The 17,395-nt window shown below is 41.3% G+C and overlaps 1 protein-coding gene across 2 annotated transcripts in view; it reads left to right on the forward strand.

The window, feature by feature from the left end:
* The window catches only part of MRTFA (myocardin related transcription factor A), a 190,628-nt gene that overhangs the window by 144,503 nt on the left and 28,730 nt on the right, over positions 1 to 17,395 (forward strand). For both annotated transcript variants that reach the window (XM_036252724.1, XM_036252725.1), the window contains one exon: positions 3,787 to 3,852. In XM_036252724.1, the coding sequence (XP_036108617.1) occupies positions 3,787 to 3,852 (66 nt within the window). The remainder of the gene's footprint in view (positions 1 to 3,786; positions 3,853 to 17,395) is intronic.

The raw sequence follows: 17,395 nt of genomic DNA on the forward strand, positions 1-17,395 counted from the left end.
GACTACCATAATTTTGAGTTTATGAGCTTAGGTATTTTCCCAGTTCCTTATAAAGATTGTTAGAATTAGTAGGAGAGGATTGGTTATTCAATATATAACACAGAACATACCTACAAATCAAATTGTAATACCCAAGATAACACTGATGTAGGGCAAATTCTGTTATTTGGGGAAGTTGGTCAGATTTTAGGTAAGCATGGAATTTGGAGTTAACTGTTGAGAGGGACAAGATGGAATTTTCAAATACGTAAACTTTAATTTCATTTAGTTTTAGAGATAGAAAAGGTTTATTAGATAAAGTTTCCTCTTTGAACTAGAGCTGTTAAAAAAAAAAAAAAAAGCTTAAAAAGATCTTTATTTTGCCCAGCCACTGTGGATCAGTGGTTGAGTGTTGACCTATGCACCAAGAGGTCACTGGTTTGATTCCTGGTCAGGGCACGTGCCCAAGTTGTGGGCCTGATCCCCAGTGGAGAGCATGCAGAAGGTTGCCAGTGGATGTTCTCTCTCATTGATGTTTCTGTCTCTCTCCCTCTCCCTTCCTCTCTCTCTAAAAATCAATAAAGAAAAAATAAATAAATAAAAAAGATCTTTGCTTTCCATAAAAAGGCTTGAATTATAGACTTAAAATTTAGCTTTCGTGAAGCAAGAAGTTTTTCTTTCCAGAGGCTTGTATAAAATATTTCTTATGGCCCTATCTTTATATAGTTCTTTTTAAAGGAGGGCTGCTGATTGTTATTTCAAAATTATTCTTGGCTAACAGCCATAGTTTTCATTAGTTATTATTTCTTTGAGGTGTTAAGACTTATTGAATTACATTAAATTTCCCTATTCTCTGAAAACAAATTATATTTTACACTGGGCCTTAGAAACACTGTAGATGACAAACAAATACTTGCCCTTTACCCCCTCTTTATCTTGGTTGGCACTTCTTTTTCTTTCCTCCAAGGAGACATATTGGATAGTTAGTATTAAGTGCCCACACTTTTAGAGGAACAGAGATCTGGCTATGAATCCTAGTTCTAGCACTTTTGAGCAGTGGGATCTAAGGCAAAATTTTAAAAAATTTGAATCTTTATTTTTCGCGGTTGGAAAATGGATATATAGTAATTATACCATCCTCACGGGGTTTTTTGTCTATCTGGTTGGTTTTTTTTTTGATAAGTTAAAAGCCTGTCAGTTACTTAACATAGGGCTGACTCAGCAACTCTAAATGACTCCAATTATTATTTGTATGTATTATTGTAATTGCTATTGCTGCTGATCTATGGTTATAATTTATTCTGAAATCAAGTTCCTAGATTCATTTAAATTTGTTTTACTGAAGTTAATCACCCAAACTCCTTTGACCCTGGCCTGAACCATCTATTTTCCTCAGCCCCTCTGTCTCTGTCTCTGTCTCTGTCTCTGTCTCTGTCTCTGTCTCTGTCTCTGTCTCTCTCCAGAGAATGAACCCAGGTGATCATATTCCATGCCTGTTATCTCAATAGTACAGGTTTCCAGAAGACCCTGGAGAAGCAGAGAGTAAGGAGCCCAGGGTCTGGAATCAGAATGCTTGGACTCAAATCCTGTTATACCTCTCGTTAGTAGGATAACCTTAGATTTAGTACTTAATTTTTCTGGCCCTCATTTTCCTTACCTGTAAAATAGGATTTAATAATGCTTCTCTCCCTGGCCGGTTTTTCTCAGTGGTTAGAGCGTCGGCCTGTGGACCAATGAGTCCAAGGGTTCGAGTCTGGTCAAGGGCATGTACCTCGGTTGCGGTTCATCCCTGGCCCTGGTCAGGATCATGCGGGAGGCAACCAGTTGATGTGCCCCTCTCACATCAATATTTCTCTCTCTCTTCCCCCACCTCCCTCCCACACTATTTGAAGATAAATAGAAGGGAAAAAAATGTCCTAGGGTGAAGATTGAAAAATAAATAAATAAATAGAATAATGCTTCTCTCTCCATAGGGGTTACGAAGATTAAATGAGTTAAAACATGAAAGTACATAGAACAGTGTCTGATACAGAGCATATTATATGTTTTATATATCCTATAACTTTTAGCTACTAGTGTGGCTATTGCTGTTTGTATCTATTTTATTCTGCAAAGCTTTACTTTTAACTAATTTGTAAAAGAAAAAAGAGAAATTATATAATTATAGCAATAACCTCTGTTTAGATTTCTTAGACTATATGTATCATCATTTCGAGATCCAGTTCAAGACACAATTATTAAATGCTTACTGTGTATTAAGTGAGCCGGGGTGGGCATACATTAATAAAATATATTCCCTGCCCTCCGAGAGTTTATAAACTGGCAGGAGAGAGAGAATATATTCACAGGGTAAGTATTACACAGGGCAAAGTATTACTGTATTTTTTATATGATATAAAAAGTAGCTTACAGGAGATACAGTCTAATTCTGAATGCTAGAGAATGAGTTGGGAAGGTCAAGTGAAGAGGGAAGGGGCATTTCCAGATGAAGTGAATAAAGAGTTAGGAAAGTGCATGATACTTGAGGGAGAGGAAATTGGACAGCCTTGATTGGTGTGACAGAATGGAAGAGACAGCACAAGTAAGGACACAAACCAGTGAGTTATCACTGCAATATGGGAAGATATGGTGTAGTAAACTTGATAAAATAGGAGGGTTGAGGAGGGGGAAGAGATGAAGTAGCTCAAAAATTTTAATGTTAGTACTGGGAAGGATAGTGATACCATTAGAGGGAAAAAGAATGGGAAGTAGATTAGGTTTTGGGGAGAAAGACAAGTTCTACTTTGGGTCTGCTAGATTTGAGATCTGGTCAGAAGCCTGGTTACAATTCTGCCTTTCTTGGAGGCCTTCTTAAAAACAGTTCTGTGGATGGAAAAAGGCAGGTGGTAGGATACTGTGATTCCTAATAGATGCAGGTTTCTCACAGATGTGATCCGCAGGGACCTTATCATGTAAGGATACTGTCTTTGGCCCATGGGACCCTTCTGAACCTCCTTTTTGGAACATTGTCTTACTTAGCCTCTGAATGTAGTCCATGGTATCATCACTCTGCATGTTGTGCAGTGATAATACCCTTTAGGTTTCATTGGAATTTGAAATAGAGGTCACTGACTTTTAATTTTTTTAAAAATCCTTAATAAGTTGTCTCATTAAGTGGTGTGGCTAGGGTGGAAATAGGAGAAACAGCTATCACCTTCCCCTAGCTGCTGCGATTTGAATCATCTAGTTTGGTTGTTTTGACTCAACAGAAAAAGACTCTAAGTGAAGAGGAAGAGGAATAAAAAAGTTTTATTAATGGTAAAACATTTTCTGGTGAAAATAGGTATGATCTTTAAATACAGATGAAAAGCTTTTACCAATACTTCCTGATCTGTGTGAATAACTATATCATTCACTATACTTATGGTGGTCAACAGTTGCTACCAGGAAGAAAGTGTGGAACCTCTGGGAAGCTTTTTCTGCTGGATGGCTGTCCTCATATTTTCTTTGAGTTAAGCATTTGTGTTTTTTTAGCCTTAAGAGGAGGACAGTGTTGTAGGAGATTTTGAGCAAGAGGCAAGAGTTTGGTGCTTTGTGGATTATTATCGCCCTGCAAGACCCTTCGCAACTTCCTCTCGCCGCCCACAGCAGAATACGGAAACCCTGCTGTATCAGGCCACTTCTGCAATTACAGTCACAATTCAAGGGGATCCTTCTTTTACACTACACCCTTCTGTTTTGAGACTTTCTTTGCATTTGAAAATGTGTCTTTTGTGGTGGAATGCTCTACTGAGCCTTCATCTCTCCTCTCTCTTTGCTGCCCTGCAGTGCTGCAGTTGAAGCTCCAGCAGCGGCGGACAAGGGAAGAACTGGTGAGCCAAGGGATCATGCCGCGTAAGTACCTCTCTTTCTTTCAGCATTTGATTGAGTTGCTTTTAGGACATAATTGTGTATATCCAGTATGCCACATAAGGCATACAACAGAAAACAAGGGTAACAGGTTTCATCTTCTTGCTTGTGTTTTTCCAAGTTCAGGGACTCTCAATCACTAATAGTGAAAATAACTGCCTTAGCTGGTTTGGCTCGGCGGTTAGAGTGTCCGCCCTAGGACTGAAAGGTCCTGATCAAGGGCACGTACCTTGGTTGCAGGTTTGATCCCTGGCCCGTTGAGAGGTAACCAATCAATGTGTCTCTTTCACATCGATGTTTCTCTCTCCCCTTCTCTCCCTTCCACTCTACCTAAAAATTAATAGAAAAATATCCTTGGGTGAGGATTAACAACAACAAAAAATAGGTAACTGCCCTAATTGATTGAGTTCATTGAAACAAACAGCATTAATTAGATTTAATAGTGTCATCATTTGCTTTTAAATTGCACCTTTAAAAGGTTTTCTATGCCCTGTTATACTTCCCTTTATAGAGGAGCAGATCTTGAACTGGAGTATTGTGAGAAAGAACCCACTTTGTGCATATGATTTGTCTTAGTGTTCAAGTTATTTTTCAACTACAGTTTTATTTAGAGTGAGATCATATACCCTAAGGCTGGTGTGAGTATGAATGTGCTTGAATGGAGACTTAGATGGGGTTGTTGCACAGCTGGGCACAGTGAGTGCAGAACTATATCACTCAGGGAGAAATGAAACCAACCTTGGAATCTGTTAGAAGAATAAGAAAATTTGCTTCTAATACCAACAGCATTACAAACTGAGTGGAAGCTGGAGCCAGCAAGATTTTACTCTTTTTGACATTTCTTTTTAAGTCATCAACAGTGGGCTTAGGCTCTCCTTCTTTCTTTTTTCTTTGTATATTTTCGCTACCTGGATACACCCTAATAAAGTAAAAAAAAAAAAAAAAAAAAAAAAGGTCATACAACAGCTCCTAGCTTCATAGTAGGAAAACTGATGTTCACATTAACTCAGTGCCTGCTGACCTACTGCCATTGTATTTTCCTAATTCTCATTCACTCATTCATTCATTCAAAATATTTGAGTACCTAGCATATGCCTACTGATACAGCAAGATGAATCCAGCTTCTGCTCTCAGAAGTTTTATGTTTAGAAGAATACTGATAATAAACGAGGAAACAAATAAATAAGATAATGTCAGAGTATGGTAAGTGCTATAAAGCAAATTAACTGGTTGGTATGTTAATAAGTAATAGGAATGAGATGAGGTCAGTTTGGATTAGATAGTCAAGAAAGGCCTCCCTGAACAGGAAATATTTGAGCTGAGATCTGAAGGATGAGATGGAGTTAGCCATTCAGAAGTAGGAAGAGGGCCCAGGGAGAAGGAAAAGCAAGTATAAGGGCCTAGTGCAGGAAAGAGTCTGGCGTGTTGACAACCTCAAGGAAGCCATTATGGCCGGGGCCTGGTAAGTGAGAAGAGAGCAGGGCCAGTTAAGATTGGTAAGGTGAGCAAGGCCAGAATGAGGGTCTTACCGACCACACAGAGAAGGTAGGTTTTATTTTAAGTACAATGGGAAGCCATTGAAGGCTTTTAAGCAGGTAAGACTGAGATTTGATTTATGTCATTGTAATTGAATGAGTGAATGGATGAAGCCAGCCAGTTGTGAAGTGTGTGTATGTGTGTTTTGTGACACAGAAACAAATACCACTCTGTTGCAAACTTGTTGGATTTCTGGACATAGAATTTGAAATAACACTCCTGTCAGGAGCCTAGGTTCTAAAATGTTCTGAATATCTAATTGTATACTTTGGGTTGTTCTCGGAATCTTGAAGTAAGAACAGTTGTCTTTCCTATATGAATAAAAATGACCTGCTTCTGTGCGAATACTGCATCTTCCTTCATAGCAAGAGTCACGTTCAGCTATGGACACAATGTTGGTTTTCAGCTTTTCTAGTGAAGGAAGTAGGTAGCAGATTCTTAGATTATGAGAGAGAAAGTTGAGGACTGGAATAGCTTCATGTATGAAATTCCCTGCTCATCTACATACCTGGTGATACACAGATAGGGTCCTCAGTTCCCAAAGATGAGGCTCATATTTTGCCAATCCTCTACACTGTGAATAACCCTGCTTCCTCACCACACCCTGTACCTACTACCCCAATTCCTATTATAATCTCCAGTATCCTCAGTCTCCCAGACATCACCACCTGCTGTCTTCCACCGGCTCCACATATTTCAAAGAAAATACGAGAAGTACTGGGGACAAATCGTAAATGACCAGCAAATTGATTATTGGAGATTTGGAGACCTGGAAAAGTAACATTTGGTTTGAAGTGCCTGCTTTCATTCCCATTTTGCTGGACTGAGGAGTTTCTGTAAAGTGCCTTTATATTTATGAAGTAGGTAGGGCCTTCTTCAAGCTGGGGGAAAGGAGCAGTGTAGTCATGGCTATATTCTGCCTCATCATTTATGTGTTTATATCTTTTATCAAATTCTTCTCATCCCAGTTATTTTTTTCCTAACTCTGGGAAGAAAAAGCCACCCACCTCATTTCCCAGAATACTCATGCACAGTTCCCATGTAGGACTGGCTTTCAGTTCTGACATTGTATCTGTAGGACACAGTCTTCAATGGCTCTCTTGCCTTCAGGGTTGGTCAGATTTTTGTATATCGTTCAAAGTTGGGATATGGCCTTTCCATAGAGTTCAGGGGATTAAAGAATCTTTTAATTCCTAAACACTTTTCTGCTGCTTGATATGCTCTGTTCATGGCATCCAAATTATGGGGTATAGAAGTTGGTTTCTGATGTATTTTTAAACACGATCATTTCCCAGAATCCTTCATTCTTATCATTTAAACATATGTCTCATTTAACGCCACTTAAACCCTACCAGATACAGAGTGCCAGATAGCAAAGGATTACATATTCCAGGCCCTAAGCTTTCTTTAATGATGTCTGATGCTCTGCATATCTTGAGGGAGAGGAGAAATGGCACAGACAGGAAGCTGGTGTTTAAGTCCAAAGATTAAGATCAGGAATTCTTCTGTATTCGGAGTGAAGACTCATAGAAAAGATGGGTATTGTGTGTGGTACACTTTGTTCTCAAACAAAGCATCTCCCACAGCCTTTCTCTTTGACATTTAAAGGTGTACAAGATTGTAAGATTAAGGTGAAAATTAAGAAAAATGTTATGGCAATGAAAACTGCTACAGAGGAATAACCTTTTAAAGGAAATATGGAAGTTCTGACCCACACAAATGAGGAGGGAAAAAGTCTCCTGTAACCTTTCTTGACATGAGAGAAGACACGTATTCGTTTCTTCTTCTTGCACTTTTTGTTATTCTGTTGTGAATCCTTGAGAAACACACGAAGTGGCATATTTCTGATTCTGTAGTTAACCCTCAGTTGATTATTTTCCCAAGTGCATGTAGTAGAAAAAGTTTAGTACCTTGGCAAGCACATGAAGAAATTAATATTATTGTCTTACAGATTCTCTGAGGATCTTGCTCTGATTCTTGAGTGAGCTTATTTTTCATTTTAAATGGTATTTATGTGCACCAAGCCAGTGTCATTGGTAATATTTAGCTCCGAATGGTTGGGAAGAATCCATAGTGTGAGGGCAACGCAGCGGGCAGCCAGTTAGTGTCAAGCCATGGATCTCAAACTACCTCACCCTGAAAGGTGCTCAGACAAGTTCCTAAATGAAAAGAGTGACCCAATTGGCCAGTTTGTTTTGACTGGTTCGTGGGTCTGTAAGTTGGCCCTTTGTATCTCACATTGAAACTGGAGAGAGTGGCTTTGTGTCATGAGTTCCTGCAGCTCTGTATTTTTTTTTTATCCTCACCCAAGGACATTTTTCCATTTTTTTGTTCAGATAGAGTGGGAGGGAGGGAGGGAGGGAGGGGGGGGAGAGAGAGAGAGAGAGAGAGAGAGAGAGAGAGAGAGACATCGATGTGAAAGGGACACATTGAGTGGCTGCCACCCGCATGACCCAACCAGAGCCGGGGACAAACTGCAACCGAGGTACGCGCCCTTAGCGGGAACCCCACCCGGGTCTCTCTGGACCACAGGCTGATGCTCTAACCGCTGAGCCAAACTGGCCAGGGCGCTGCAGCTCTGTATTTTTAATGAACTTTGCCACATCTTCACTCCCTAACCCTTTAAGTTCTACAGTTTGATCTCTTTGTCAGGCTTCAGCTATCATTGTGAGCTAAGTGGTCTGCACAGAGACAATGTGGCCCAGTGGCAAGCACTTATTGCCAATCTAAGCAGTTATTTTACTGGGCCCCGATGTTAGCTTCAGATCTCCTATTCGTTTGACTATAGTACTCTACACCAAGAAAATTTATTCTAAGCTGTGAAAGATTATTTAATGCCTGAAAGTGTCAGGTGTGATTACTATGATCCCTTTTCCTCTGAATCTAAAATAATTCTTAAGAATATTTTTGTTATTTGTAACTTGGGGGAATTATTACTTATTTTTCATCAAATACACAAATTGAGTTTCAAGATTCTCCTTCCTGAGTACATATGGATCAAATGCATTTTGGTAAAGATCTTTTAAAACTCATTTCTGCCCTGGCCAGTGTGACTCAGTTGGTTGGAACATTATCCTGTGTACTGAAAAGTCTCAGGTTCAATTCCAGTTCAGGGCACATACATAGGTTGCTGGTTAGACCCCCAGTTGGGGTGTGTATGGGAGGGAGGCAACCGATTGATGTTTCTCTCTTACAATGATGTCTCTCTCTCTCTCTCTCTCTCTCACTCACTCTCTAAAATCAGTTTTTTATTTTATTTTATTATTTTTTTTAATCCTCACCCGAGGACATTTTTGCATTTATCGTCAGACAGAGCGGGAAGGAGAGAGGGAGGAAGAGAGAGAGAAACATCAATGCGAGAGAGACACATTGAGTGGCTACCACCCACACGACCCCAACCGGGGCTGGGGACAAACCGCAACCGAGGTTATGTGCTCTTAGCGGGAACCGAACCCGGGACTCTCTGGTCTGTAGGCTGATGCTCTAACCACTGAGCCAAACCAGCCAGGGCTAAAATCAGTTTTTTTAAAAATTTAAAAACTGTCCGGCCAATGTGGCTCAGTGGATTGTGCATCACCCCATGGACTATGAGGTCCTGGTTCGATTCCCGGTCAGGGCACATGCCCAGGTTTTGGGCTCAATCCCTGGTGGGGGGCGTACAGGAGGCAGTCTCCTGAAGTTGTAGTTTCTTGTAATGAAAAAGAGACTGATTTAACTTTGTCACTTTCAGTCCATTTTTATTAAGCACTGGGATGCCATGTGATCTATTCCCCAAATTACCATGAATTTGGAAGAAATAGACCAGCCCTGCCCAATAGCACTTTCAGTGATGACAGAAATATTCTATAACATTAGGCACATGTGCTGTTGAATACTTGAAATATACTAGCTTGAGTGAGGAGTGGATTTTTAATTTAATTTAGTTTTAATTAAATGTAAGTAGTCACATGTGGTTGGTGGCTATCTTATTAGTCAGTGGAGTTTTATACCTTACTTTGAAACTTAGGAACAAATATTATTCTCAGCAATAAGAGGAGCATTAGCTTTGATCTGCCATCTTGTGAATCTGAAAGCAGCTTTTAATATATGTACATGAAGCACTAATTTCTGTCAAAACCAGTACTTGGGAACAGGAACTGTTTTCAATAAATAAAATCCTCCTTAATTCCATTTTTCTCTCTACCTGTGGGTTTAAAAACAATTGCTGAAGATTGTAAAGAATCAAAGCACCACTAACCAACATGGTTCTCTTAAGATTGTTCCCTTTTTGGTCCTGTATTAATAGGACTGTCATTTTATCTTACCCTCCCCACGATGTTTCTTATTTAAACTCTCAGAACAATTAAACAAATGGCTGGGTTGGAAATAATGGTTTTTGTTTGCTTGCTTGTTTTTTTTTTTATTCATCACCTGAGGATATTTTTCTACTTATTATCTCATAGAGTGGGAGCGAGGAAGAGAGAGACAGAAAATCATCAATGTGATAGAGCCACATTGACAGGTTGCTTCCCACATGATTCAATCAGGGCTGGGAACAAACCGCAATTGAGGTACGTGCCGTTTACCAGAATCAAACCCAGGACTCATTGATCCACGGGCCAACGCTCTAGCTGCTGAGCCAAACCTGTCAGGGCTGCTTGTTTGTTTCTGAGCAACTTGCCAAGAGACAAAAATGCTCACCCGTGGGACACAGTAGTGATTCGCTAGCTGATGACATGGTTTGGGTCTTAGTTGCCCTTTCTTTTAAACTTACAGAGATTGAAGATGACAAAATTATAGGCTTCAAGGAAATGTCATTTGTTTTGCTTCTAAGTGAAGTGTTATAATGTTGGAGAGATATATGTCTCAGGGAAGACTTTGTGAATCATGAGTTTGGGTGGGGACTAGGGTAAGAGCAGATCCTCATCTGGGCTGTGGTCATTTCCCATTTGCTCCAGTCCACTGGGAATTGCTAGAAACTCTGTGTGGTAGTCTCTGAACTGCTGTCCCTTGAGCTCAGAAAAGATGTCCCCTAAGCTCTGTAATTTGCCCACTGCTTCCCTCTGGTCGTTGCCCTCAGACTCATGCTTCTCTCAGAAGCTCACTCTCACATGTTAGTGTCATCCATTTAACTCTTATAGATACACAGATATCTTTGGATGAAAGAGCTAGTTTCCTTTTTGGTTTTCATTAAGATATAATTGACATATAGCATTATATTGGTTTCAGGTGCATGCCATAACACTTTTTTAAAATAATTTTTTTCTTAATTGATTTTAGAGAGAGGAAGACGGGGCGGGGGGGAGAGAGAGAGAGAAAGAGAAATCGATGAGAGGGAACACTGATTGGCTGCCTCCTGCATGCCCCCCACTGGGGATTGGGCCCACAACCTGGGCATGTGTCCTGACCAGGAATCGAACTGGCGATCTCTTGGTGTGTGGGTCGGTGCTCAACCACTGAGCCATACCAGCCAGTCCATAACTTTTTTTTTAGAGAAGCAAAGAACCCTACCTCATTGAGATGATATAAATGAGCACAGGAATGTGATCCTTTAACTGGAGTTGAATCCCAAATGGCATTTGTAAAATGTGTTCTAGGATTGTGGCTAATTTGTTCCCTAGATGTGTTAAGCATGTGGCCTCAGAAATCTTTTGTCTCAGGAGACAGCCAGCTGGGTACATCAGTCCCAGGCATTTCTGATGTCATCATGTTATCTCTCTTCCTGCTGTTGTAGGGTATATTCCTAACTCAGTGGTCAGTGACTAGGATAGAACCTCCTCTTTGGCCAGTTGCCAACAAATCCTGAACCAGGACTCTAGAGTGAGTTGTATGTTCATGTTCTGAGCACATTCATCGTTGAATTCAAAGAAGACTCCAACAGGGAGTTCTGTTGAACAAACCGTTGAATGTAGTCTTCTTTGGTATGCGTTCTTGATACAATTTAATGTCTAAAAGGTACAGTAGGTATTCAGTTTCATTTAATAATTAATTTTGGAAATGTCTGAGATATCCAAGGCCAGCTTCTTTTTAAGATAGTAAATGAAGTAAAGGAGTTTATAAAGTCATTTGTTGAAGCAATTCATTAATTTTACCTAAACAATATAAATCCTAAAGCATTATACACCCAAGGGGGAGCCCTGATAGATATCTGACAGTGGTGGTAATTTAAAATTCTTCAGCTTAGTGGAATGTTATTTGCAGAAGGGCAAGGTGATTTGTATCTAAACAGTTAACTTAGGCATACTGATTATGGGGCTTCAAAAAGAGGTGAGCTCAGTCAGAGTGGCTTAGTTGGTTGAGTGTCATTCTGTGCACCGAAAGGTTGCCAGTTCAATTCCTGGTCAGGGCACATACCTGGGTTGTAGGTCTGATCCCTAGTTGGGGAGTGTATGGAAGGCAACTGATTGATGCATCTTTGTCTCCCTTCCTCCTACCATGTCCTCAGGTGAGGATTTAAAAAAAAGATAAAAAGAAAATGTTAAAAAGAGGCGATAGCCCTGGCCGGTTTGGCTCAGCGGTTAAAGCGTCGGCCTGCGGTCCTGAGAGACCCAGGTTCGGTTCCCGCTAAGGGCACGTACCTCGGTTGCAGTTTGTCCCTGGCTCTGGTCAGTCGTGCGGGTGGCAGCCACTCGATGTGTCCCTTTCACATCGATGTTTCTCTCTCTCTCTCTCTTTTCCTCTCTCTCCCTCCCATTCTACCTGAACAAAAAAAAAAAAAAGGAAAAATGTCCTCGGGTGAGGATAAAAAAAAGAAAAAAGAGGCGATAGTGCCCTGGCCAGTTTGGCTCAGCAGTAGAGCGTCAGCCTGCCAACCAATAGGTCCTGGGTTCGATTCCAGCCAAGGGCACGTACATTGGTTGCAGTTTGTCCCCGGCCCTAGTTGGGGTCATGCAGGAGGCAACCAGTTGATGTGTTTCTCACGTTGATTTTTCCCTCCCTTACTCCATTCCTCTCCCTCTCTCTCTACCTGAAGATAAATAGAAAGAAAAAAAAGGCGATAGCTTGTGTGTATATATACTAGGATCACAACTGATCCTAGAGCATTAGACTGGGCAGTGGTGTGAAAGCCAGATATGAACAGGGCTGGTATGTATGTCAAAGAGAAGCTTGGAAGTGCAGGTTCAAAAAGTTGGCCACTGATATTTTAACCTTTTGGAATTCACTGTACCTGTTGATATTCATGCTACACAAGATTGTGCACTGACCTTTTCTCCCAATCTGAAGTCTCTTTCACTGTCAGTGAGTCAAGGGTGCAAGACTGGAACAGCTTGCACCTCTGGGAAGGTAAAAATTTAGCATCCTTGAGTCTCCACTTTTTTTTTTTTTTTATCCTCACCCGAGGACATCTTTCCATTTTTTGTTCAGATAGAGTGGGAGGGAGGGGGGGGGGGGAGAGAGAGAGAGAGAGAGAGAGAGAGAGAGAGACATCGACGTGAAAGGGACACACCGAGTGGCTGCCACCTGCACACCCCAACCAGGGCCGGGGACAAACTGCAATCGAGGCATGTGCCCCTAGCGGGAACCGAACCCTGGTTTCTCTGGACTGCAGGCTGACGCTCTAACCGCTGAGCAAACCCGGCCAGGGCCTTGAGTCTCCACTTTTTAAAAAAATATGTTTTATTGATTTTTTAGAAAGAGAGGAAGGGAGAGAGAGATAGAAACATTGATGTGAGAGGGAGACATTGATTGGCAGCTTCCTGCGTGCCCTCTACTAGGGATCCAGCCTGCAACCCAGGCATGTGCCCTGACCAGGAATCAGACCAGGAATTGAATTGGGCGAATTGGGACATTGTAGTCCATGGGACATTGCTCAATCCACTGAGCCACACCAGCCAGGCGAGTCTCCACTTTTTTATAGTCATTCTTGGTACTTGGCTTTCCTGCTGATTTGGGTGGGGGTGACAGCCCTGGCCAAAACAGGGTGGTGGCAAGCCTGAGTACCAAAACAGGATGTGTATGAAGCACGTTTTCTGACTGTTTGGATCCTTGCTTGCCCCAGAATGTGTGTTCTCTTCCCTGTACTCTACCACCCATGCTCTTTCTTTGATTCACATGAACTTACTTCTGGTTTTCATTGTCATGGCCAGTCTTTGGAAATGTTGACACAACTCTTTGGTTAATGGTCTTTGTGGTAGGATTTTTTTTGTAGGCATTTTTGTATGACAGCTTAAAACAGTGAAACAAGAGCCCTGGCTGATTTGGCTCAGCGGTTGGAGTGTTGGCCTGCGGACCAGAGAGTGTCCCGGGTTTGGTTCCCACTAGGGGCACGTACCAAAAACCAAAACAAAACAAAACAAAACAAAAACAATGAAACAAGAAATGGAAGTCAAGCCCAGTTAGCTGTCAGCATTTGATTCCATACACACTGTTTCCTTCAGAAGGAGGATGGCACAGAAAAAAAACAACACAGTAACAATGCCTCAAGCTTAACAGAGCTTCTAGCAAAGTATTTTCACTTTATTTAATATTAAGTCATCAGAGTAGTTTGTATAATTGCCATTTTGTGAATGAAGATACTGAGGCTTAGAGGCGTTGTGTGACTTGCCCAGGGTCATACCACCACCAGAAGACAGGCAGATCATATCCAGATTTCTGGCTCCAAACCCCATGCTAATTACTGAAGAATGTGGTCTATGGTTCCTTTTGACGTAGGAATTTTATGATGGTAGCCTGCTGTACTTTAATCAAAATATCAACTTTGAAAATAGTGTCAAATCAGGACCCATAGTTGGTGAGGTAGGGTGAAAGTTGATGGTGGGGGTGAGAGTAACCCTGTCATTTTTAAACCCTTCAATAAAATTGTTTCCAAGTTGTTGCTCTTATCTGCTGGTTGTGAGGTTTAAAGTCCAAGAACATGGATGCTTCCACATCTGTCCATAATATAACCTTTAGTTATATCAGAGGTTCTTGATTTCTTTTGTGTCATTGTTGCTCCTTGGAAAATCTTACACATCCTCTCACAAGACAGTTGCCCAAGCAAGTATCCAGAATTCAGCACACAGTTTCCAGGGATTCATAGATACTCTAAGGTGGTACAGTGTGCCCCAGCCTCTGTTCTGCCTGGATATGAATCCTAAGAACAATCATCTGTCTAATGCTAGTAGTCTAAACCCTCACACACCACTGACACAGTCGACCTCTGCGCTTTTGTTGCTCAGCGTGTTAGTAACCTTCCCCATTTCCTGTACTGACACCAGTGAACCTCTGTGCTCCTCACTAGCTGCATACCAAGACCAAGAACTATGTTTCTGTGCTGCCTTCCATTGACTGTGACAGGCATGCTCTAGATTCTAACAGCAGCATGCAGAATCCATCCCTGCTGAATCAGGCCCTTACCAGGGTTGTGAGGAAGATGGCAAAAAGCCTTGATCCTTTGACCCTTAGAAACACATGCCTTGCAGTTCAAAGCATTGATCTTGAGAAGAGCTCAGGAAATTAAACTGTTTGCCAATCTATGAGTACCTACACAGGCCACAGAGTTGAAATTTTGAGTTAAGCTATTGAGAAAGGTACTTTTTAGTCACTTTGCCCTGGGGGTAGAGAATGAGCAAATAAATATCTTTACTTTCTTATTGGCAGTATCACCTTTCCTTTGCCTTTTGGACTAGGAAAACAATGGCTCTTTAAGTTTTAGAATCCTGGAAGAGTTTATTAAAAATTAAAATTCTTCAAGCCCAGGAATCAGCACTCCAGAGACATTCTAATGCGAATAATTCTTAAACTACACTTGGAGAAACACAGGACCAAGGGCTGCTGGTTTCTTTCCCATTTTCATTTGTACTAATTGTATAGACTTGTTATTCTCTTTTCCCCAGGAGTTCTAAAATAGAGAGGATGGTCCTATCCACATAATTCAAGAGTTGATGACAGAATTTAAAGACAGTTGAGGCTGCATCATACAAAATGATTGGGTATAGAGAACTTACTAACCTCTGTCTCCAATGCTGGGAAAAACCTGCCTCTCTTACTGCCTTGTACCACGTCAGTGATCAGTTTGGCAGAGTTAGTGAACTGCCTGGAGCTCTGTGACAACCTTCTGAGCTAGGTCCAAGGGATGTAGCAAAAGACATTTAACTTTGGAAGGAGTTGATTATTCAGCGATTCCCTCTTCTGCTATGTTGGCCCATCAAGAGACGGCTGGAGGGAAAAGAAGGGGAGAATGTGGGCCCCCTTGATGTTTGCTGAAGTCCTCCCTTCTGTCCCATTGCCAATATGAGAAAAGGACAAGGCAGAGTTTCTTTCCAGAGGAGTAATCAGGAGAAGAAAGCAAAATGTGAAAGATCAGATTAAAATTAGTTGGAATTTTTGTTTTGTTTTTTTGGTAACTATCCCATTTTGGGGGGGAAAAAAATCAAGGATGTATCTTTTCTCCAACCCACCACCACCATCCCCCTCCTCCTCCCCTTCTTATGCTAAAACATACACAAATAAAAATATCTGAATTTTGAAATCAGAAGAACCAGAGTCTAGTCTTCATTCTGCAGTTGATGAGGATGTGCTCTCAGGCAAGTCAGTTCTCTGTTATATAATGTGGAAAGTAATAGCTTACACAAGGTAATTCCCAACACCCTATGCAAATATTAGGGGGGAAACAAGGAAACCATTTACAGCAAATCTTTTTATTTATGATACCCTCAGGAGCTTTTTGTCAATGGTACAACCTTACTTCTTTCTTCTCCACAATTTACTTCTGCTAGTATTACTTGAGAGCAGAGTCCTGCAATGCCTGTGTAGCTTACCCCTGTCACCCATCTCCTCCCACTCTTCCCTTTGTCCACTGTGCTCTGCCACGCTGGCCTCCTTTGGATCCCTCTGTCGCTCAGGCAATTTCCCACTCAGGGCCTCCTTGCTGTTTTCCTTGCCTGGACAGCTCTTTCCCAGGTGGCTGTAGGGCTCATTCCCTTCCTCCAGATCTCTACTCAAATGTCACATCAGACAGTCTTTTCTGACCACTCAGTATGAATTGCTCCCACCCATTACTCTCTGTCGCCACACCCTGCTTTATATTTCTTCATGGTATGTATCCCCTCCTACTGTATTGTGTGTTTGTTTTACGTATGTTTGTTTTATACTAGAGTGTAAGCTCCATGAGAACATGGGTATCTCAGCACCAAAATAGGGTCTGACACATGTAGGTTCTCAATAAATACTTGTTGGGAGAGTGAATGAGTCATTAACTGTTAGTACAACTTAACCTCTTTAGGACATAAACCTCTGGACTCCAATTCCTCACCTCTTACTCCTCAATCTGTTGCAGTTAGTTTCTGCCTCTACCAACCCACTGGCCCATTTCTGAGTCCACTAGCCATATCCTTAGTATAAATAATCCTCTGGACACTTTGCAGGCCTTATTTCGTCTGCCTGCCCACTATTAACATCTTTTTTTTTTTCTACCTACATCCTTTTTCTTGATGCTTACTCTTTGCCTAGCCCTCTCCCGCCTCTGTGAGCCTCAGGGCTCTCTTCATCACCTCTGCTTAAAAATGGAAAAGAGCCCGACCAGTGTGGCTCAGTGGTTGAGCATCAACCCATGCACCAAGAGGTCTCCAGTTCAATTCCTGGTTAGGGCACATGCCCAGGTTGTGGGCTTGATCCCCAGTGGGGGGCATGCAGAAGCTGGCCAATCAATGTTCTCATCGATGTTTCTATCTCTCTCTCCCTCTCCTTTCCTCTCTCTCCAAAATCAATAAAGAAAAAAAATTTAAAAAAACAAAAAAACGGAAAAGATAGGAATACTGTTCTAGATTGTGACTAAAGAGACGACAATCAAATGTAGTGTACGACTCATGATTAAATCTAGAATAGAGGGGGGAAAGTTCAAACAGCTATGAAAGACATTTTGTAGGCAATCGAGGAAATTCAAATTTGGACTAAATTAGATTATATTATAGAAATATTAATTTTTAGGTGTGATAAGAGTGTTAAGTTATGTAAGAGAATGTCCTGTGCTGGGCTCTCTTCATCACCTCTGCTTAAATTCTGTGATTCCCTTATTTCAGCCTGGACAATATTG

This window comes from Molossus molossus, unplaced genomic scaffold, assembly GCF_014108415.1.
Source record: "Molossus molossus isolate mMolMol1 unplaced genomic scaffold, mMolMol1.p scaffold_m16_p_10, whole genome shotgun sequence".
In the NCBI taxonomy this organism is placed as follows: domain Eukaryota; kingdom Metazoa; phylum Chordata; class Mammalia; order Chiroptera; family Molossidae; genus Molossus; species Molossus molossus.